This window comes from Micropterus dolomieu, linkage group LG18 (genome assembly GCF_021292245.1).
Source record: "Micropterus dolomieu isolate WLL.071019.BEF.003 ecotype Adirondacks linkage group LG18, ASM2129224v1, whole genome shotgun sequence".
NCBI classification, from domain to species: domain Eukaryota; kingdom Metazoa; phylum Chordata; class Actinopteri; order Centrarchiformes; family Centrarchidae; genus Micropterus; species Micropterus dolomieu.
In genome coordinates this window covers 20,871,891-20,893,226 of record NC_060167.1, presented here as the reverse complement: position 1 = coordinate 20,893,226, position 21,336 = coordinate 20,871,891, and the positions used below count along the sequence as shown (strand labels likewise).

At 41.1% G+C, this 21,336-nt stretch overlaps 3 protein-coding genes across 8 annotated transcripts in view; all 3 read left to right on the top strand.

Moving 5' to 3' along the window:
• The window catches only part of fbxo42 (F-box protein 42), a 20,706-nt gene extending 12,071 nt beyond the window's left edge, over nt 1–8,635 (top strand). For 2 of the 5 annotated variants that reach the window (XM_046075782.1, XM_046075784.1), the window contains 10 exons: nt 1,786–1,999; nt 2,957–3,236; nt 3,420–3,536; nt 4,167–4,301; nt 5,294–5,447; nt 5,571–5,681; nt 6,230–6,326; nt 6,529–6,585; nt 6,718–6,834; nt 6,932–8,635. In XM_046075782.1, coding sequence (XP_045931738.1) covers nt 1,786–1,999; nt 2,957–3,236; nt 3,420–3,536; nt 4,167–4,301; nt 5,294–5,447; nt 5,571–5,681; nt 6,230–6,326; nt 6,529–6,585; nt 6,718–6,834; nt 6,932–7,993 — 2,344 coding nt within the window. In that variant the 3' untranslated portion in view covers nt 7,994–8,635. Of the gene's footprint in view, nt 1–1,663; nt 1,684–1,785; nt 2,020–2,288; nt 2,432–2,956; nt 3,237–3,419; nt 3,537–4,166; nt 4,302–5,293; nt 5,448–5,570; nt 5,682–6,229; nt 6,327–6,528; nt 6,586–6,717; nt 6,835–6,931 lie in introns of those variants that run through there. The other 3 variants (XM_046075783.1, XM_046075785.1, XM_046075786.1) reach the window with 3 other exon arrangements.
• Nucleotides 8,636–11,058: 2,423 nt separating this feature from the next.
• slc25a34 (solute carrier family 25 member 34) lies at nt 11,059–17,350 on the top strand. Its single transcript, XM_046075817.1, has 5 exons — nt 11,059–12,067; nt 14,703–14,768; nt 15,779–15,931; nt 16,034–16,177; nt 16,323–17,350. Exons 1-5 carry the CDS (start codon nt 11,564–11,566, stop codon nt 16,509–16,511), a joined length of 1,056 nt encoding a protein of 351 aa, XP_045931773.1. The 5' UTR covers nt 11,059–11,563; the 3' UTR covers nt 16,512–17,350.
• An 87-nt stretch (nt 17,351–17,437) lies between these two features.
• Nucleotides 17,438–20,566, top strand: LOC123987162 (transmembrane protein 82-like). Of its 2 annotated transcripts, none has more exons than XM_046075823.1 (7): nt 17,438–18,768; nt 18,868–18,971; nt 19,074–19,146; nt 19,232–19,421; nt 19,673–19,997; nt 20,169–20,344; nt 20,466–20,566. In XM_046075823.1, exons 2-6 carry the CDS (start codon nt 18,890–18,892, stop codon nt 20,339–20,341), a joined length of 843 nt encoding a protein of 280 aa, XP_045931779.1. In that variant the 5' UTR covers nt 17,438–18,768; nt 18,868–18,889; the 3' UTR covers nt 20,342–20,344; nt 20,466–20,566. The 2 variants fall into 2 exon arrangements, with proteins under 2 accessions (XP_045931779.1, XP_045931778.1); XM_046075822.1 differs by having other exon boundaries at nt 19,580–19,997.
• Nucleotides 20,567–21,336: the final 770 nt, after the last annotated feature.

The window sequence follows — 21,336 nt, the reverse complement described above, 5'->3', positions numbered from 1 at the left end:
GTACAATTTTGTCTCTAGTGTCTTTGGACAGCTCTTTGGTCTTGGCCATGTTAGTAGTTGGATTCTTACTGATTGTATGGGGTGGACAGGTGTCTTTATGCAGCTAACGACCTCAAACAGGTGCATCTAATTTAGGATAATAAATGGAGTGGAGGTGGACATTTTGAAAGCAGACTAACAGGTCTTTGAGAGTCAGAATTCTAGCTGATAGACAGGTGTTCAAATACTTATTTGCAGCTGTATCATACAAATAAATAGTTAAAAAATCATACATTGTGATTTCTGGATTTTTTTTTTAGATTATGTCTCTCACAGTGGACATGCACCTACGATGACAATTTCAGACCCCTCCATGATTTCTAAGTGGGAGAACTTGCAAAATAGCAGGGTGTTCAAATACTTATTTTCCTCACTGTATCTATGTGTTTTGCATATTTTTCATTAGCCTGCATTAAAATACCACAGGTAGCCTACATTTTGGCAATATGGTAGCACATAGTTTGTGGTCATGGCGAGCTTGTTAGAGAAAACACTGATTAATACATTGTATTACAGTCATGCTTACAGTGTGCATTGCAGTGATCTTCTCTTCATAGTTTCTGGATTTCTAAGTAAATTTTCTCAGAATCTATTTTTATCTCCATATCTAGGTCCAAGTCCTGCAGGGGTTTTTGGTGATATTTTATTTTGTTAATTTTTTCAAGTATGTGCAGTTCAGACATCTGACAGTTTGTAAAACACTTTGTTCACCTGTGGATGTCCTTCAGGTAATTCTTACTACATTGCCAGACTGTCTGTCAGACTGTAGGACTACAGCCTCAGGGTCAAGTTACAAATATGATACAGTATTTTCTCTGAGCACCATATATTGTTCTATGTTAAATAATGCTTTAAAAATGCTTAAAGAAAGGAAAGAAAGGAAGGAAGAAAACATGCAATGCAATGTAAACATAGAAGAAACAAATTTACATTGTCCAAATAAGTAACTTAAGCTAAAAGAACAAGCTACTGATCACTGCATTATATTTTTATATTTTGAATAGTCACCTGCCAGCTGCCAGCTTTGTGTTTCCATTTATATAAATAAAGACATTTCCACCATAAATTGGTGCAGAATATTTCTCCAGAAGTCAGGAAATTAAGTGTTTAATGCTCAAAAACTTCTGGGCGTGTTAGTTTATTTTTCTTTTAAATATTTTGTGCTTTTTTTCATCATAAACCTTCTTCATTCGCTGTTACTCACTGTCTGTAAAGTGTGCTGCGCACGTCTTTTCCATTTCAGCATCAATAAATCTGTGATCGACCGCGTGGTCTCTTGAAGAAAGCTGTTGAAGCACATTTATCTGAATTACTATTTTAATTACACCTGGCTTGACATAGTGGCTCCCACTGAGCCTGGTTTGGCCTTTGTGAAACTGATAAAGCCAGGATGCACCGATCACACTAGGTCAAGCATAGCCTTTTCTGTTATCCTGGATTTCTAAATTCTGCTTTTGTGAAACAGCCCTAGTGTAGGTATAATAAAAATAAAATAAAAAACAATTTAAAAAAACAGGTGGATTAAATAGAGACATTTGATTTCAGGGTGCAGAGATCTGCAGTATGAGATGTGAAATTTAATACAAGCCTGCTTTCCACTCTCAGAAGTAATGCCACTATATAATTTACAACAACCAAAATGAGGTTAATCGCAACATTTATAATATAATCAATAGGTAATTATATTATAGTGTTAATTTGCTACATGTTACAGTGGTTACATGTGGTTTTTCCAACTTTCCACAGCACATTTGCCCTCAGCAGCTGGGGGCGGTGTGTTGCTCCAGGAGGACCCACCCTGGCACCAGCAGCTAGAGAGCGTCGCTGCGGAGGACGCTGTTCACGAAGCGGAAGATGGCGACTGTTTGGAGGCTGCAGAGGAACCTCCGGAGCTGATACCGGGGGAAGGAGAGGAAACACATACACTCAGAGCCCACAGAAGACCACGTCTAAAACAACGGTATTAATAATGCTGCAACAGTTGAGTGAAAGTGACGACATTTGAAGGGGGGCCCTGACAAAGTGTATGACATTAGAGGAGCTAACGCTAGTTAATTAACCTACTGCTCACAACCTCTGCTCGAGCTAACGGTAGCAAAGATTATCAGCAGAGACTGAAGATGTCAGCTAGCAGGCTAGCTAGGAGGGTGTAACGTTAGCTGAGATTCTCCTGAGAGGATGTCGTGTCATTTAGATAATTAAGAAGTGGGGGATTTACATACGTTGTCAACTAGAGATATTAAATCTATGGCTGTATAACGTTACCCGTAGCTAAAGATGCATTGATGTTAGCTAACGATAACGTGGATGCTTATGATCTGTTAGCCAGTGCTAGCATGAATTCTCAAAGGATCAAACGTTAAGTTCAATAACATGCAGCTGTTACACGCCGGTTAGTCAGTAAAATAGTCGTTAGTTGCACAAGCCATGCCGCTTTTAATCGTATAATTTATCACAAGGCTCATGCATTTTCATATGGAGTTAGCTTTAAGTGGTAATTAGCATTAGTAATCTCAACATTTAATTTATTATGTGACGCTAACGACAGCTAGTTAGAGGTAGCTAACGATATAAGAGGAACGTGCTATACGGAGGGGCCAGCTGCTAAAGAAAGGGTACCACCCGTTTCAGACAATCAATGAGACAGTTTACATTACTGAGCATTAAATGCCCCAAAACATTTTGTGGTGGTTACAGCTTTGCAGTGTCATTGGGTTTCTTGGGTAGGACGAAATCTGCTTTCAATTTGGTTTAAGGCTTCATCCTCATTAAATTTGAGTTACAGAAATCCAGTGAAACAGGCCAGTTTTAGGCCCTGCTGTAATGTAGATAACTGTAGCTTGTGCTAAACATGCTCCTGAGCATCATGGACGTTGCAGTGCATACATCACCTGCATGTCTCCCCATGTCTCCACAGACAATAATGTCCCGCTCCCCTGACAATGAGGATGGATGCTTTGTTGCCATGGACACTGAGGACGATAGTGCAGAGCCTGCTGGGATAACAGAGGAAGTTGAGGCAAAGATGGGGTCCTGCCGACAAGAAGGGAGCATGGACAGCGGTGCCAAAGGAGGGGGGAGAACAATGGTGGAGTTGCCAGAGGAAGTTCTCGAATATATTCTTTCCTTTCTCTCACCTTACCAGGAGCACAAGACCGCTGCGCTTGTATGTAAGCAGTGGTATCGCCTCATTAAAGGTATGCTTCTCATGTTTACATTGTGTTATATAAAACTGAATGAGAAGGTGCACTGGTTGCAGTGGGTAGCAGAGCAGTGAAATGTACTTTAAACACCTGAGAGGGGAAGTTTAAAAAGTAATTGTTGTCCACTTTACATTTTTTTTGTGTTCCTTTTGCTTATTAATATTTTATCCATACTAGGTGTTGCTTATCAGTGCTACCACGGTTTCTTAAGAGCTGTCCAGGAGGGAAATATCCAGTGGGAAAGTCGCACATACCCATATCCAGGAACCCCCATCACTCAGCGCTTCTCCCACAGTCAGTATATGCTGCTTTACAACATTTCATATCAAAATAAGTTGCACGTCATGTATGTAGTGGTGAAACTGCTTTTTTAAAATGTTCCAATGTGGTTGTAGCTGTGGATCAGATTGGAGTCCAGTGTAGAGCAGATAAAATGGCTTCTTTCCTGTATGTTGTGGAGGCAGCACAACAACTGATGCAAACCTGCATTACATTTTGAACAGAAATGTTTGATCTTTTGTTTGTTGAGCTTTGAAACCACAGTGATTTGTTGTGATTTGATGCTGTAGCTAAATTTACTGACAAAAGGCCTCTTACCTCTAAGTTTATCTTTATGTTGAAGGAAAATAAACCATTTTAATGACGTGTGTAATAATTTGATTGTAGTGCCAGATGAGCTTAACTATAGACCATTTAGAAAAAGAATCTCTTAATGCAACTGTACTGTTACTGTAAACAACTATGTACAAACATGTCTTCGATTTTCCATTTTATTGGAAAAACGGGCACTGATTTCAGGCACTGATTTCACTGTTACTTGGCACACAAAAAATCCATAAATAAAACACTCAAAGCTCACTGTTTGCTGTAGTTTGCTTCTAAGCTGTGGTTAATTTGTCTATTTTCTTTTTTTTCGGGTTGCAGGTGCATGTTATTACGACTCAAACCAGTCCATGTATGTGTTTGGGGGTTGCACTCAGAGTAGCTGCAATGCTGCCTTTAATGATCTATGGAGACTTGACCTCAACAGCAAGGAGTGGATCCGCCCTTTAGCCTCAGGTACGAGTAGGTTATGAGCAGTAAAAACAAAGAAGATCAGAGCTCTTTTTACGATTTATATCTCTGGTAAAATCTAACTTCACATAGGGCTTATGTAAGGGGAACAGTGGGAGGGAGAACATTAGTGAATATAGTAGTCTCATGCTCAGCAGCAGCAGCTGAGTATGCAGTATTTGAGGAGGTGGTAATAAAAAAATAATGAAGTACGTGTGAAATCAGATCGTAGTGAAATGATTTTACTAGTGCACTTTCCTTCTTATTTCTGTAAACTTTAGAGCTTATTTTGTGTTAAGAGGCAGGGCTTGATGTTTGTTGCCTGTGTAAAGAGCATTTATTGTGAGAGATTTTTTCTGCTTCATCATGAAGTTAATGTTCATGTGTTTTTTAAAAACTTGGTCACTTATATGTGAGCTGAGTTGGGAAAATAATTACTTACCTATTATTGTTCAGGCATTTTTACTTAAAAGATAATTTCTGTATTTTTAAACCTGGGCCCTATTTTCACTTATTTTTGTGTCGGTGGCTTCAGCCGGCAGCTGTGAACTCGCCTCTCACAAGATTTCAGAGTGAGAATTGTCTTTGACCAATACTTCAGTTTCCTGTTGAAAGCAAAGGGTGTCACCGTGAGTCACTTGAAGGGATCCTTTCCATCATGATGTCCGACACCTCGAATAGCAGTCTGAGCCTATTGGTGGCAAAAAGAAGCACGTTTTGTGGATGTAATTTTGAGGTGCGCCCGGAGGACTTTGTTGCAGCCTCTGCAGCTGAAACATCTACGGATTCTAAAACTTTTTGTCATTCCACACCAAATTATGTGAAAATAGGGCCCGCTTAAAAAATGCCGAAATTACCCTTGAACGTATTAAGCAGGAGTCAACTTAAAGTGATTTAAAAGTGCATTTTTTTTTCCTCCACTGAAATTTTTTTCACTATATATGAATTGGATTATTGAGCTCAAATTTGAGTCCTATCTTTGCTCTTTCCTTTTACAGGCTCTTATCCATCTCCCAAAGCTGGAGCAACTCTAGTGATGCACAAAGACCTGTTAGTGCTGTTTGGGGGATGGACTCGCCCCAGCCCGTATCCACTGCACCAACCAGAAAGGTTTTTTGATGAAATCCACACCTACTCTCCATCAAAGAACTGGTGAGAGGGACTTGAGTACTTTGAGTTAAAAGATGTTGTTATAACAAGTTGAGACTTGGTACAGTTTCATCATCATCCTCTTTTTCTTCCTCTTTGTGATTCGTTTATCTTCTGTTGTCTCAGGTGGAACTGTATAGTAACAACACACGGACCTCCACCTATGGCTGGCCACTCCTCCTCTGTAATTGCAAACACCATGGTGGTGTTTGGTGGGTCACTAGGAGCACGTCAAATGTATGAATGTATTACTTATATTTAATTACACATTATCCAAAACTGAACTGCTTAAATTAAATGTGAAATCTGTAACATTTTGCGCATTAACATAACAACAAAGATGACGAGGCATGTAGTACCATGTTTGCAAAGGTGTTTAACTTCGTTGTTCGTAGACAACTAAAACTGTAATTGGCTTCTCAGGTGTCGGGTGATTAAGTATATGATTTACTGAGTTGATTGCCTACAGACCAAATATGCAATCATTATAGTTGAGCACTTACATAATGAAATAGACCAAAAAACGTGATGGAGTAACTGTTACACAGCCGATGTAGACGGGCTGTGGAGACCTGGACAGATCTAATTCGACAAATCTGATTAATATCCTGTCTACAAACAAGGTAGTGTTTTACTACACTATGCCATAGAAATAGATTTTTTTAAGGTAATTTAAAAAGCCTTACATATTGCTGTCTTAAACTTTCTTAATTGTAGTTATTATTGCTGAATAATATCTTGGGCTGTCACACCTCACCATGTTGTTGTACCCTCCGATGGTTCAGGAGTAATGAAGTCTGGGTTCTGGATCTAGAGCAGTGGTCCTGGTCCAAACCACCCATATCTGGCCCATCACCTCACCCACGAGGTGGCCAATCACAAGTAAGTAAATTTTTTTTCTGACAATATTAGATGGTATTATTTCTCATTTCAGGTTTTTTAATAAGGTCCTACTTCATCAGATGATGACATTATTTTAAATAAAGTGTTTTGACCGTTTGTCTTCTCCATGCACTTTACAAGCGAGTGACTTAACTTTTTTTATGTGAAATGAAAAGATACCTTTTACATGTTGTCCTATTAGATTGTGATTGACGATCAAACATTGCTCATCTTGGGAGGCTGCGGTGGTCCTAATGCAGTAAGTAGTTGTCTTTTTTTTTTTTTACTTCATCCTGGTATCGGAACAAGATATCAATATCTTAAAGCAAATGCTCCATGTGACTGTAAGCGACTACAGTTATACCATATCCTGTTGTCTTGTGTTTTAAAGCTCCTTAAAGATGCTTGGCTCCTCCACATGGATGCACCACCATGGAGGTGGCAACAGCTGCAGGTGGAAAACGAGGACCACGGAGCCCCGGAGCTGTGGTGTCACCCAGCTTGTAGAGTAAGCTGTCAGCCCTGTTCTGCATGTCTGTGTGTGTGTACTCATTAGATTGATCACTAATGTGTCTTTTGTTCCCATCTTGTTCATTTACCTCAAGGTGGGCCAGTGTGTCGTGGTCTTCTCACAGGCTCCATCTGGCCGCGCGCCGCTTAGCCCAAGTCTTAACTCTCGGCCCTCCCCCATAAGTGCCACGCCTGCCCCTCTGGGCCCTGAACCGCCTTCCCTGCGCTCTCAGTCTCCTGTTCGGAGCGGGGCTGCTGGTGTTGTCCTGGGAGCTGTTGAAGAGGCTCCTTGTGTAAATGGTCGGTGGGGCACGTTGAGACCTCGGCCTTCAGCGAGAGGAAGTGCCAGAGATGGGAGCCCATCCTCATCCCAACAGCCGTCTCCTTTACAAGGCCCAGACAGTCCTCCTCTTCCTCCACTTCCCCCGTTATTAAATGGATCCTCCCCTTCACCCCGGACCAGTCCAGCCCAGGCTGCGTCTCCTCCCTCTCGCCCTCACCTGCCTGCTTCCACAGACTATGGTTGGGAGTCTCCCCCTTCTGCCTCTCACCACCCTGAGTTGCCCAGCACTAACGGCCTGCATACACCTCCTGCAGTCTCCCCACACACTCCCCCAGGAGCAGTGTCCCCCGCTGCCTTACGACGAGGTCTGGAGGCAGTGAAAAACAAATCTTCCTCATCATTGCCGTCTTCATCGTCATCGTCTTCCCTTCAAACACAGGGGGCTTCTCCTGGAGGAGCAAGTGGTGGAGGAGGAGGAGCAGGTCCCCCTGTGACCCCTCCGTCGTCATCCTCCAGCCCTCCACAGGCCGCTGGAGCTGATGGACATGCTATCCCACCTATTGCACGGCGTCTTGGCCATCACCCACCTCAGAGCCTGAACGTAGGGAAACCTCTGTACCAGTCTCTAAACTGCAAGCCTATGCAGATGTACGTGTTGGATGTGTCCCGGGCCAAATCCGCTGGGGTGGTGTCTTGGAGAGTTTATGGGAACGGGACTCCCGCTGCGGTTACGGGGCCACCTGAGACCAGCCTTCACACAGTGGTGCAGGGCAGGGGAGAGCTCATCATTTTTGGGGGCCTCATGGACAAAAAACAGAATGTGAAGTACTACCCTAAAACCAACGCCTTGTACTTTGTACGCGCTAAAAGGTAATGCAGCTCCGGGCGGATTTGGAAGACAGACGCTCCACCCTGTGACCACACAAGGGAAATGACACACAAGGCCTTTTTCCTATAGAGAGGATTATGGGGGGATAAAAAAACATAATCATTGTTTGATGTTCCACTTCAAATTCACTATTCTCCATTCTGCCTACTGCAAGCATTCAAAATAAAACACTTTAACTACACTTTGATAAAAACATTTGTTGGAGTGGGAGAATTGTGTGTGCGAGTGTGTACGCGTGAGTGGGTGGATGGTGTTCCATTTATATTGTAAGAGTGAGCGTGTGACTGCAGTGATTAGAGAGAACAGGACATTATTTTGTTATTCCCCAAAAGGTTATCAACCAAACAAAAACATTTCTGTTTTTTTGTCACCCTCTTCTGAACTCTCAAAAGAGGAACTGTTGATGCTGTTGACAGAAACGGTTGACGACTACCTTGCTTTTTGTATCACTCTTTAAACCTGCAATGTTTACATTGATAACTGTGTGTGTGTGTGTGTGTGTGTGTTATGTGTGCATGGTGGTGGTTAAAAGTTGTTGACTTATGTGTGTCGGGGGCCAAGATGGGTGAGAGGTGTGGCACTGTACTATAAACATAGTTAAACAATAAAGGCCTTTGTCTGCTCTGTCACGGTCTTAAAATTTCTGCTCTGTGTATGTTTGTGTGTTTGCTTGCATGCGTGTGTATGTTGTCTGTTAAAACCTCACTGCACTGGCAAAAATATCTCTGATAAGGTACATTAGTAGCTGTTTTGGAGCTTTCTATCGTATCGCACGACCTTCCTCTGCAGGTGGAGTTGTCACAGATATCTAGATTCAGACTTCCATTGTATTCTGAACAAGAACTTTCTAAGTGTGGTATGGAATTAAAAAAGGCCATAATTTAAATTTTATAAGAATCTAAAAAACACAATTTGGAGATTTTATCTGCTAAATATTTCGTGTTCATATTTAAATGCTACTGAATTCCATAAAAAATATTTTACATTTAAAAAACCGTCTCACTTTGGTTGGTTGGAATTCCCTTTTTTGATTTTTAAAGTAATTTCAAGGAGTGAAAGAAAATGATTCAACACAGCATTGAAAAAAGGTCCAATATTCCAAAAACTTTATTCAGTTCAGTTATTCAGTTGGTCGTTTTTGGACCTGAACATTTAAATCAAGATAAAGAAAACTCCCAAGTTGTTCAAAGTTGTGTTGGGTTCATTCAGACACCAAACGTAAAGGTGAACATTACAAACCTAAGTGGGCTTTAGCTATGTTGACTTTCCCCTCGCGAGATTAATAAAGTGTATCTAATGTCATATTGGAGTTACAGTTGTCAAAGGTTTCTGACTTGTAGGTAGTGTTTGCATCACGGCAGCTCTGATATATCCACCTTGGCACTTACCAATACGGAAGTGCCTGAAAACCAAATGAATATGGACGCCTCAGTTCAGCCAAAGACTGTTCAATGTAATGAAACAATTTAATGCCTATATTGTCATAATGTCAGTGCACAGTTTTGTAATCCTAACACAACAAACTCTGTGACTTAAACGCTTGCGGGTTGATATGTGAATCTTTCCAATCTCTGTCATCCATATGATGTGAAAGCGGTATTTAACTCATTCACCTGAACTCTTGTCTTCGATCATGTTACCGACGGAACAGAAAAAAACGTAACAAAACATATTATCCTCTGTAGCTTGGGTGTAACCAATCCAACTTCAGAAGTTTAACTTTGTGAGCATTGGCTACCTGAATTTCTGTCTGAAGATGTGATAACAAAACAACTATGTGCTTTGCAATTTATTGAAATGACCAGGAAATTCAAACTGTAAATTCATAGATGGTTTTCAAAAAAGGTAAATTCAATAGTATTTATATTTTTACATTAAATATTCAGTAGTGATTCAATTTCACAGTTAACTAACTGTTAATTAACTGTTCCATTTATATTGTAAGATAAAAATTATTATGGCTTTTCTTTTCTTCCATAAGAAGTCTTTAAATTGCTCACTGAACACCTACAGCTCAATGACAACTGAGCACACTCCAGCTGCAGAGGAAGATCATGTGAAACCATCGAAAGCTTCTGGACAGCCACTTATCGACCTCGTGGTTAGATTGTTTTTCTCTGGGGCTGTTTCAAAGATCGAGAATGAACTTCCACTCTCTAGTTGTGTCATTAGATTCATTCAGAGGCACTGGAAGTCATAAATCTGATTGGAGTAGTAGTACAAGAGCGCCCTCTAGTCGCTCTTTTGCATACAGCACAAAAAGTAGAGTAAATGAGTCACCTCATCTTCAAGTATCATTTGTTCCAAATGTAATTTATAGCAGACACATTTCAAAGCAAGTGCTTAGCAAATGTACCATATTATCTTTCCTTCTAAAACAATTGTTCATATAAGAAAAGGCTTCATTAAACGGTATGGTGCCAGAGCACAGGTTTGTTTGTTTAGTTTCTGAGATTATCCATACTATTTTTGGCAGATTAACCTTGTTTCTACATCTATCTCAGTCAGTGTTTGGATCCTTGCTCTCCTTTCCCTCAGACACCCCTCCCTCCCCCCTTGACCAACAATAACCTTTTACCCAGAGAGCTCCTATAGGACCATAGCAGGGGCAGTTTAGAGCAGAGCCATTTGATTCGTGCAGACTTGGGCATATGGCGATGTGGCAGACAGGCCTGAAACTGTATTGGCTCTGAATGGGGCCGGTGGGAGGAGACTTTGACAATGAATGTGCTGAGGGCACATGTTTACAATGATGAGGAAGAATGGAGCTGCACAGGATCATTAAACACTGAGTGTTATTTGAATGAAGTGACCAAATTCAAGAGATATTTTCTGACTTTTCAAAAGGCACGTGAGAGGAGTTTTCTATTTGAGTGTGTTTGACCACTGTGCTTGTTTTGTGCTTGTATGTTGGATTGAATGAAATTGACTGGAGTGGTATGTATGTTCACGTCAGGTGATCTTGTGTGTTTGTGCGTGCGCTTGTCTGCTCTTTAAGATGCATGCTTTGATGTTTGATTTAGTGTTAAATGAAGCTGTTCTCTATCTGTGCTTGCAGGTGTAGTGTTTAAATTTCACACATGCTGCCAGTTTAGAGAGTTAAACTGGGAAATATTATCTGACAGGCTTTTTAAATGTCTCTCTCATGTGAGGAGCTAAAACCTGAACGTTTCCTTTCCAGCAGGATTCCTCTCTGAAGTCTTTCTTCTGACGCACTCTCTGTCCTGATACGTAGGGCTCAGCCTCTGTAACCACACCTGAACCTTACAGTTTAAAAATACTTCAACATGAATGAATTCTCTTGCAGATGGTGACTCTTTTGAACAGACTGACAGTCGAGAGTCACTACACTACAAAGTCACTACTGAAAGGGCTTGTTGACCCACAGTGTCACAGGAGAAACATGTGTTATCACAAAAGCTGATAGCATTTGTTTCTGACTTCACTGTTTTGTACCAAGTACAACACACTTCCTGTTCCCTGAACAAGCTGAGACAAGGGGGACAAGTCATCAGGTGAGCTGTCAGGACAAACTGTTAAGCTCACTTCTCAGGGATGACCAGTGCTCGGCTGCTGAAAACTTCACCAGAAGAGTCTTTGTTTGGCGCCCAGCCTGCCCTCAGGATGGCATCCACTCTGTCCGCTGTACCCCATGGTGGCGTCCTCGGCCCCTCGTCACCCACTCCAGCTGTCTGGCCTCCTCTGGACTTCGCCCTTGGTGCTCTTGCCTGCTGTGCCGCCTGTGTGTTCACCAATCCCCTGGAAGTTGTAAAGACCCGTCTGCAGCTTCAGGGAGAGCTGCGTGCACGGGGATCCTACCAGAGACACTACCACGGCGTCCTGCAGGCCCTCTGGGTGGTGGGCCGCACTGATGGGCTCCGGGGCCTGCAGAAGGGGCTCTCAGCCGGGCTGATATACCAGGGAGTGATGAACGGTGTGAGGCTGGGCTCCTACTCCTACTGTGACGCTCTGGGTATCACCAAGTTCCACGGCGGGAGTCTGCTGTCAGGGGCAGGGGCTGGGGCGCTGGGTGCATTTATTGCCTCTCCTGCCTACCTGGTAAGTTTACTAAAGTTTCACCTTTGTTATTGCATCAACTATCGCAGCGGTTCCCTGTATTTTATGTGACACCTTCATTCAAAGCATTTTCAACTTGCGACCACTCATCACAGGGTCCATGTCTGTGAGTTGTCAGCAGTTCATTTGAAGTGATCTTTTTCCTTGTCGGACTGATTAATTTGAACAGTTTTTAGGGTCCTGAAGAGGCAACAAACGTCCTACACTGGTACTTGTCTTGCGACCCCATACATTCTTCTTGCACTCCCTGCGTGAACATCGCTCTGTAGGCCATTATAGGTCAGCTTTAAAGGTTGATTAAATCAGAAGGTGTTACAAGCCATCTGTGATTTTTGTTTTGTTTTTGTGTCATTACTTAATATTAGATTCAGGTACATTGCTGTTACTGTTTGTGCATAATGCTGAATGAGAGTCAGCTCTTAATCTCCTTTTTTTTCTTGTGAGCATTTAAAAAATGTGCCTCAAATGTTGTATGAGATGTGTCACTTTGGTGCTATGTGTTGCATGTATCTGTGTATAAGCACATTAGGTAAAAAAAACTAACAGGAACTTGAAACCCCATGTACCACTGAGTGGATCATCTGATTAGCCTCACACATGTTAAAGAAAACCAAACAAGTTAATTAACAGTCAAACAACTGACATAAGCTAAAAGAAGACAATGGAGCTAGTGTGAAAGATGATGTGGCTAATCGTCTTCTGAGGCAAGCACCAGATATATTATGCAAAAGGTTTCAGTAGCCTACAACACTGTGTTAATGCAAACAGACCATACTGTTTAAACAACACACACATAAATCAGACTGTGTTTGCACTTGGTGGTCAGCGACAAGCTCTTAGATTATGTTGTTAACTTACACTCCATAAAGCTTCTTTGTACAGTACATTTCTACATTAAAATATATGTTTCCATACCCATATGTTTGTTGAAACAGTTTTTGGTTGCTGTAATCATTCCTCCTCTCCAAGCTGGCCCTGAAGACATCCTTTCCTAACACGATTCCAATGCAGGTGATGGAGGACAAAATCTACAGTCCTCATCCTGCGTTGGTCGAAGCAAGTGGGTATTTTCCAAAGTTATGGTCTTTATAGTATGAAATTCCCCAGACTGTGTTTCTCGCTGAGCTTTGGCACAGAGATAGTAACACAAAGAGGAAATTTTGTACTAAAAATAATGCAAATATCGAAGATGGTTTATTTCGTCACTTTAAAGTCGCTTTAGAAAGGGATGTTTTCAAATATCAGTATGGCCTTTAACAAAATTTACACCCACCAATAACTCTTTCAATGAAAATGTGAACATATACATACTGTGTGTGTGTGTGTGTGTGTGTATACACAGACATGGACAAGACATGGTTAGGTCAGCTTAAGGTCATGTTACACACACACACACACACACACACACACACACACACACACACACACACACACACACACACACACACACACACACACACACACTTAAAGGACAAACTATAACTTTATTTGTGACACTAAAGGGATCTTTCCCTGTAGTAGTTTAAGAAACAAAAAAGATGAGAAAACAGCAGCAGCTTCCTTAATGGGCAAAATAAATGAGGGGTGTCACACTATAATTATTGAAATAATGAAAGAAAAGAATTATAAAACTTAAATTCAAATCTGACATTGTAAAACATCAGCAACTGAACTTAACAACAATATTATAAGTCGTCACAAACGGAGACTCAAAAGCTCACCAGCTCAGTTTCAAAGGCGTCTCACATCTCCTAAGTCTAATTTTATTCAGTACGTGCGCTTGTGAGGCAAAGAAAAATTACATGGGGGTGTGAGTCGGGTTAGTCACAGGTCACATCTAATCCACTTACATCTGGTTTTGAGGAAAAATTAACATGACCTTAAGCTGACCTAACCATGTCTTGTCCAGATGGATAAGTAATATTTATTTTCATTACCCATCTGTCCACATCCAGGTCCCTCTATATAACCAGGGAATTAAAGCACTCATAAAGTTGTCATGTTTTGACATTCACATCAGTCTCAAATGTCACGGTCTCTTGATTTACTGTACACTTTATGAATGTCCTCCACATGTCCCCTTTTATACGACAGCAGTAGTGTTGTTGTTTTTTTTGCCTCAGCTGTCAGTCTATACATTTTAAACCATCCAACCTTTTTGCATCGTCATGGAAAGACAATATTGTTTGATGACATGTTTGTGTATATCTGGGTCACTAAATATACCCTGCACGTTGCTTCAACCTGCCAAAAATATACAGTATCTTGTGGCTCCTTGCTGTGTGCTGTTGACAGTGAAGGAAGGAAGGAGAGGTGAAGGTTATTTTATTGACACACTGTATGGTGCACCTGTTGTTGTTGTTAAGGTTTGGCGCAAATGACTCACTGGGGAATTTGTTAGACAAGTTCCTGGCAAAGTATGTGTTATGCAACTCATACCTGGTCAACATTAGCAGAGTTACCTGTTATTGTTATATCACATCCTGTCATCTGACTCAGACTTCATCCAACTTAGTGACAAGTCCAGTTTTGTCTGTACTTGGATTATTTATTTTGGCGCAGTATTTAGTACAGTCTGAATGCATATTAAACTGTGTGTGCTGCATTTTCTTCACAGGTGAAGACCCATCTGCAGGCTCAAACGGTGGAAGCCATAGCAGTAGGCCACCAGCATAACCATCTGGTAAGACAGACACGTTCAAAATAAGACATGAAAACATTATAAGTTGTTTTATGTAAAATTATTTTATAGTGTGTATGCAGATGCTTTACTTAAGTAAAAGCCATTCATTCAAAATCCAAAGTATGTCAGTATAATCAGAAAAGTATCAAAAGCAAAATCACTCATTAGTACACAGTAAGTGTTAGATTTTTATATATTATTGATTTGTCACTTCTGATACATTAAGCAGCATTTTAATATTCTAAATACTTATTAAACTGTTTGGGAGTTTCATCATAATAAAGCACCATGTTTTATACAGTGACTAAAACATACCCATAGTCTACCCACACAGGTGTAAGGGTGTATATTAACTGTACTTGATTCACAGCCATCTCCACCTACCGTACACCTGATTAGAGGTCTAACCAGCCGGAGTGGTTAAAAATATCTGTTTGGGTGTCAAGTACTTTTCATTTAAGTAATTAAGTGATTAAATCTGTCAAATAAATGTATTTGTGTAAAAAGTGCAATATCTCTTTCTGAAATGTAGCAAAGTAGAAGAATAAAGTTGTACTTTAGGCATTTGCGCTTGAGTAAATGTAGGTCAACATCCCACCACTGATAGATATTTTGATGTTTAAACTTTGTACTGATGCCACACGTGTGCCACATAATGTAAGGAGCGAAGTCAGGCCAACTTGTTGTATTCAGTCATCCACATAGGCTCAGTTTTACACAATAAGAGAAAAAAACATTTGTAGAGGTGGAAATATAGCACCCATTATGAGATACAGTGATCTAAATGCCATCAATACATGTTTATACACACAGCATTAAACTTCTATTATAAACAGACTTCTTTGCACTGGTCTGACCCAAAGTTATACGCATGAAAAAGGCTCTTTAATACATCAGAAAATGGCTCCTAAAAAGGACGTAACACATTTCTATCACTATATACCACCACCACATGATAGAAAAACATACAAAGAATCATTCCAACTTTGTTTTCTTTCTTTCTTCTTCAGGGAGTCTCTGATGCCTTTGCTACCATCTATAGAAGAGAAGGTTTCATTGGCCTTTGGAGGGGTGTGAACGGGGCTGTGCCTCGAGTCATGGTGGGATCAGCTGCTCAACTGTCAACCTTCACCTCAGCCAAAGACTGGGTGTCACATTCCCAGGTAGATGTGGCAAACAGCTGACATTTACAGCACAATGAAACCGAGCATTGGCCATCACTCCGTCAGCCAACCTCAGTTAATAATTTCTTTCTTTTGTTGCAGTGGTTTAGTCCACAGTTCAGTAACAGCTGGCTCACGGCTTTGATAGCTGCCATGATAAGTGGAGTCGCTGTGGCAATCACCATGACACCATTTGACGTCATTAGTACACGTCTGTACAACCAGCCGGTGGATGAGTTTCATAGGGTGAGTTTAAGTGACCTCTTTTCAGCAAATTTGTTCTTGCACTCAATAATGGTGCAAAAGACTGTTGTCAGATCAAGTATTCTAGCTAAATGCAGACTAGGATGAAAACTCCGGACACTTAATATTTTCTTTGTCTGCCTTTCAGGGGCGTCTGTATCATGGATTTTCAGATTGTATGCTGAAGGTGTGCCAAGCTGAGGGCGTGCTGGGGTTATACAAAGGCATGGGCCCTGTTTTCCTGCGTTTGGCCCCACACACAGTGCTCAGTATGCTGTTCTGGGATTTGATGAGGCAACAGACCGTGAAGGACAACCAGAGGCAGGGAAGGAGCTAAAATATCCAACACCTACGTGTCACTGACTGGTCTCAGTTACAGCTATCGAAGAAGTGGTCCATCAGTTAATTGAATACTGAATTTAAAAGCAAATGTTCAACATTTTAGTAAAGTTATGTAAATGTTCAAGTATTTGAATGGTCATCCATCTTCCTTGCATCAGACAGAGCAAGTCTCACTTAAAGGAAGAGTTTGACATTTTGGGGAATCTGCTCATTCAGTTACATGATAAGATTGATACCACTCTCGTGTCTGTGTCGTAAAAATGACGTTACCACCATCTGCTGGTTAGCTTAGCTTAAGCCCCATCCACACTACTGCGTTTTCGTTTTAAAATGGAGACCTTTTGCTGCATTTGCACCTCCCGTCCAGACTAAAATGGCGAAAACGAAGACCTGAAATGGAAAGGTTTTGAAATGCTGCCGACTCCGTTTTTCGTTTTGAAACTCCGGAAGACGTTTTAGTGGAGACGTGGCAAGGAGGACGGAGGACTTTGACGCAGTCGGTCATGCTTGGCTCTCTCATTGGGCCTTATAATAAACTGTATGGGTCATATCAGTCATGCAAAGCAGACACACGGTGCTACTGACAGAGTTTTTGACTTTGTATTTTTATTAAAATATTCTGTACCACGCACTTATCTGCCTACACCTGTACTGTGCATGTCGCCGTTTACTTTGCAACAACTCCCAGTCTGTTTTACGCTGCCACAGCCTTTTAATTCCTGTGTTACATTCAGTAACAGTCCCATCTCCTTATTGGTCCATGCAAAGAAAATCTGGTCTGATTCTTTGTCTGCATTACTTTATTCTTTTGTCTGTAACTACAGAATAGACCATCTGCTCCATGTTTACACTGGCTCGTGCATGCCCAGTGTATGTGAACAGCCACTAGATGTGTGTTTTCAGGGTTTTCAGTCATTTTAATGTAGACGGAGATCATGTAGATAGAGGAAAACGCTGGTGTGGACGGAGAATGTATTCGTTTTAATTCTCCGTTTGTAAAATAAAATGGAGTAGTGTGGATGGGGCCTTAGCATGATGATAGAAAAGAAGGGAAGAACGGCTAGCTTGGCTCTCTCCAAAAGTAACAAAACTCACCTACCAGCACCTCTAAACCTCTCTAATTAACACATTATATGAGAACAACAAAAACCATAGTGTAAACATGTTCATTTGAATCTCCACTGGTTGCCTGGCAACTACTTAGAGACAAGAGTCCTGCACATAAGCGCTCCACAAAATGGCATATTGTCATTTTTTAGACTTGTACAGATTAAATCAAATATAAACTGTTAATAAGTTTGAACTTTAGAGATGCTGGTAGGTGGATTTAGTTACCATTTGATAGAGCTACATTAGCTTTTCCCCTGTTTCCCGTCTTTGTGCTAAGCTAAACTAAGCTAAGCTAAGCTAATGGCTGCTGGCTGTAGCTCCTAATTTACCGTAACAACATGAGTCCACCAGAAAGTGAATACGCATATTTCCCAAACTTTCAAACTGTTCCTTTAAGTAAGACTCGTTCTGTCTGAAGCAAAGAAGATGGATGAGCATTGACACATGTTGCGCAGACTCTGAGCCGATGAACTATCAGGTTTCACCTTAATACCTCAAACAATGAATTTACAAGCAAGGTCTTGGGCTTTTACATGTCGGCTCGCAGCAAAGCTAGAATGAGAGAAGTGAGACCCATATGGCCTGCAAGGCTACCAATGGAGTGCTGATGACCTAAAGATATTAAAACAAACTCTGTATTCCATGGTTGTAGTTTGTGTTAGTGTGGCTGCTGTGATTTTTCACAATTTAATGTATATTTCAAGCTGCCTTGTCTGTTATTTGTAAAGGAAGACATCTGATGGGAATGTTTATTTACTTACATATGAACTACTGGTACATAAAGCCCATAATACCATTTGATGTGAAGTTCTTCTTTACAAAAATGTAAGCTACGGGTACTTCAAGCCTTTGTACAGCAGGTAGTTATAATAATAATAATAATAATAATAAAGACATTTTTGTATGAAATGCGTTAAATGCATTTGCTTTTGTATCCTTGGACAGAAATGCTCTTTGAAATACATTGTAAGCAAAGGTGTCTGATTGCTCTGTGAGCCTAATAATCTTGAGAGGATTTTTAGCCTCTTTCATCAGGGAATGATTAAACTGACGAGCATGCTGAAATCAGATTTAACCTTTGGGACTTCAGCAAGGAGAGCACTCGGACCAGATCAGCAGGAACAAATAAAGGCAACGTGAAAGTTTGTCTCACAGGAATTCAGCATTAACTAAGTCAGGCTCTTAGATTGAAGAAGCATGAGTGAGATGATATAGAACTTTTTTGTGTCCTTGTCCTTGAGATATTACAGGGAAAACATAAAAATGTTTTTCCCCTTCTCCTGGATCCCGGGAACCTATGAATGGACTCCTTTTGATTCAAACCCAATAGACTTCTTTTTCCAAGGTGAGTCCATGTTATGGTTTTGTTCCTCATGGCAATAAAAAGCTAAATTCGCAGTACTTCACTTGCTTATTCTTTGATTGTAGTGTTTTTCATGTTTTAAAGGTCTTGTGGGTGCATGTGGAATATCAGTGCTGTGCAATCTGATGAGAGTTTACCACTTCATTGAAACATGCAGGTGAGCTTATTATGCAAAATGCAAATGCTATGAGATAGCATTTAAAAATTTTTTAATAAATATATTTATTTTTTTATTCACACAGTGACTCTGAATCTGAAACTGAAAGCAAACAGAGGTCAAAACCTGGCAATCCTCTGAGAGCGAGCTGGAAAACAGCTCTCCAGTTCTGGTTGCTGACGGTCCTTCTGTCTCTGGTGGGCTCGAGGGTTTCCTCTCTGATAGTGCTGGAGTTTTCTCTCAGAGCTGTTGCTGCTTGGACATCAACAGGACTTGTGAGTTCCTCAAACACATGAACAGCTAATAACGCATTGATTTAGGCTTGTTTTACATCTGTCTGCACTTTCTGTGTTTGTTCTTGTGTTCAACGTTTATCTTTCTAATTCAGTTCTGACCTACTTTCATTCACATCCCTGTATCTACCTGAACTCAGGATGCCAATGGCAGAGGCCTAGACCGGCTCCTGGTCCAGTGTCAATTCTCCCTGGGTTGCGGCCTCACCTGTACTCTGTTCTTCCTCCATCAGGGGGCTCCATACAGCTCCCTCAGTTTGTTTCTGGCAGCTGCTCTCAGCTGGGCACTGGCAAGCCTCAGCCACAGTCTGTGGACCCATGTGGCCAGACTCTACCCACTACATAGCACAGAGCATTACTGTGGGAAGTGCATCACCCTACTGACCTCCGGACACACCATACTGGCTTCAGTGCAAAGAGTGGTTGTCTTGGCCTTTGCTCTCACAACTGTGGCTTCCACCATTATGGTTTATGACCACTTCCTGTCCCAGAATGATGCTCTTAAGTTTTGGACTCCATTGACTCTCTGCTACGCTATATTGGTGGTCTATATTCAAGGTGATTGTCTGGACAGCTTATAAACCCCCCCCCAAAAATATGAAACAAATCCATACAAATGATGTTGACATCTCAGAAAGCCAGCAGGTATCACAACAATCAAAGGTTACACTGCTGTGGCCACAAAAGACCTTTCCTCACTATTGTGTAACTTTTTGTTTCATTTTGCAGGATCAGAATCTGCACACGGGCACACAGGCCCTGTTGCACACTGCAGTAGTGCAACTGGCAGCCTGCTCATGCTGACCGTGGGTAACTGGTCTGATGTCCTGCACATCCTCATCTCTTTCCTGGGCGAAGCAGTCTGCCTGCTGCCCTCTCTGGACCTGCTTCAAGCTGCATGAAAGGTCTGTAGGTCAATCATCTCTTCCCACTTCCACAGTTGGTTTTGACAATGTATTTTATCATTCCCTTTCTTGCATTTAATTGTCACCGCTATGACATTTAATTCTCCTGCTTAATTTTTAGGAAGAAGACACACACTTAAGGAAATGTGAACTGAGCTCCAGGAAAGGAAGGCAAACACAACAAGACAGCTGATGGTGTACTAGTGACTACCTCAAATGTCAAGGTGCTAATACTCTACGTTAATAATAATAATAAAGACTAGGGCGTACTTACTGTCACTGTCATTTTTGTTCTTGTTTTAGACAGAACAAAAGAATGAGGAGCATTTAGCAGCTGCTGTTTTCTTTACAGTATTACCGTAAGATTAGGCTTTTCAGCCAATGTGATGATTGTGTGATAATATGGGTTGTTTGGATACTTCATACTGTAATGTAAAACAAATACATGAAAAGCAATTGTCAAGCAGCATAATAAATATTCTGTATTCTAACACAGCATAATTATACCAAGCCTGAGTAATTTAATGAAGTCAGAGAGTGAAATAGATATGAGCAGAAAGCTGATGAAAGGTACACAATGTGAACAGATTAGACCTCCACCAGCAGAGGATGTAGACTTGCACTATAAAAATGTAAACCGTCACCAATATGGTCAGGGATGTAAAGTATCTTATTACTAAGTACTCATTGCTATAACTGAGAAGAAACCATTATTTGAGAGGTATTCTTTGAGAAGCACTTCCTTTATGAATAATACATTGATGAATAGCAGAGAAAGTGGTCAGGAGTGTTTGTACAATTTAAGATGGTAATCATCAGGATGCCACATTGGCATCCATGGCCCACGGACGGTGACTGTATGTCACTAATTAAAGGGGCACTTCACCAAGTTTACACATGAAGATCAGGTCACTCTTCATGAGTCAGCCTGTGATTCTGTGACTGTGGAAGGAGCTTTGTCAAGTTTAACAAAACAACAACCCTGATGATGG

Excerpts from the sequence above, each read along its gene's own strand:
- slc25a34 (XM_046075817.1), top strand. The coding sequence starts at position 11,564 with ATGACCAGTGCTCGGCTGCTGAAAACTTCACCAGAAGAGTCTTTGTTT. Across the intron at positions 12,068-14,702 it reads TTGCCTCTCCTGCCTACCTG|GTGAAGACCCATCTGCAGGC; the intron begins GTAAGTTTACTA and ends TTTTCTTCACAG. Across the intron at positions 14,769-15,778 it reads GCCACCAGCATAACCATCTG|GGAGTCTCTGATGCCTTTGC; the intron begins GTAAGACAGACA and ends TTTCTTCTTCAG.
- LOC123987162 (XM_046075822.1), top strand. The coding sequence starts at position 18,890 with ATGTTTTTCCCCTTCTCCTGGATCCCGGGAACCTATGAATGGACTCCT. Across the intron at positions 18,972-19,073 it reads AATAGACTTCTTTTTCCAAG|GTCTTGTGGGTGCATGTGGA; the intron begins GTGAGTCCATGT and ends CATGTTTTAAAG. Across the intron at positions 19,422-19,579 it reads CTTGGACATCAACAGGACTT|GATGCCAATGGCAGAGGCCT; the intron begins GTGAGTTCCTCA and ends ACCTGAACTCAG.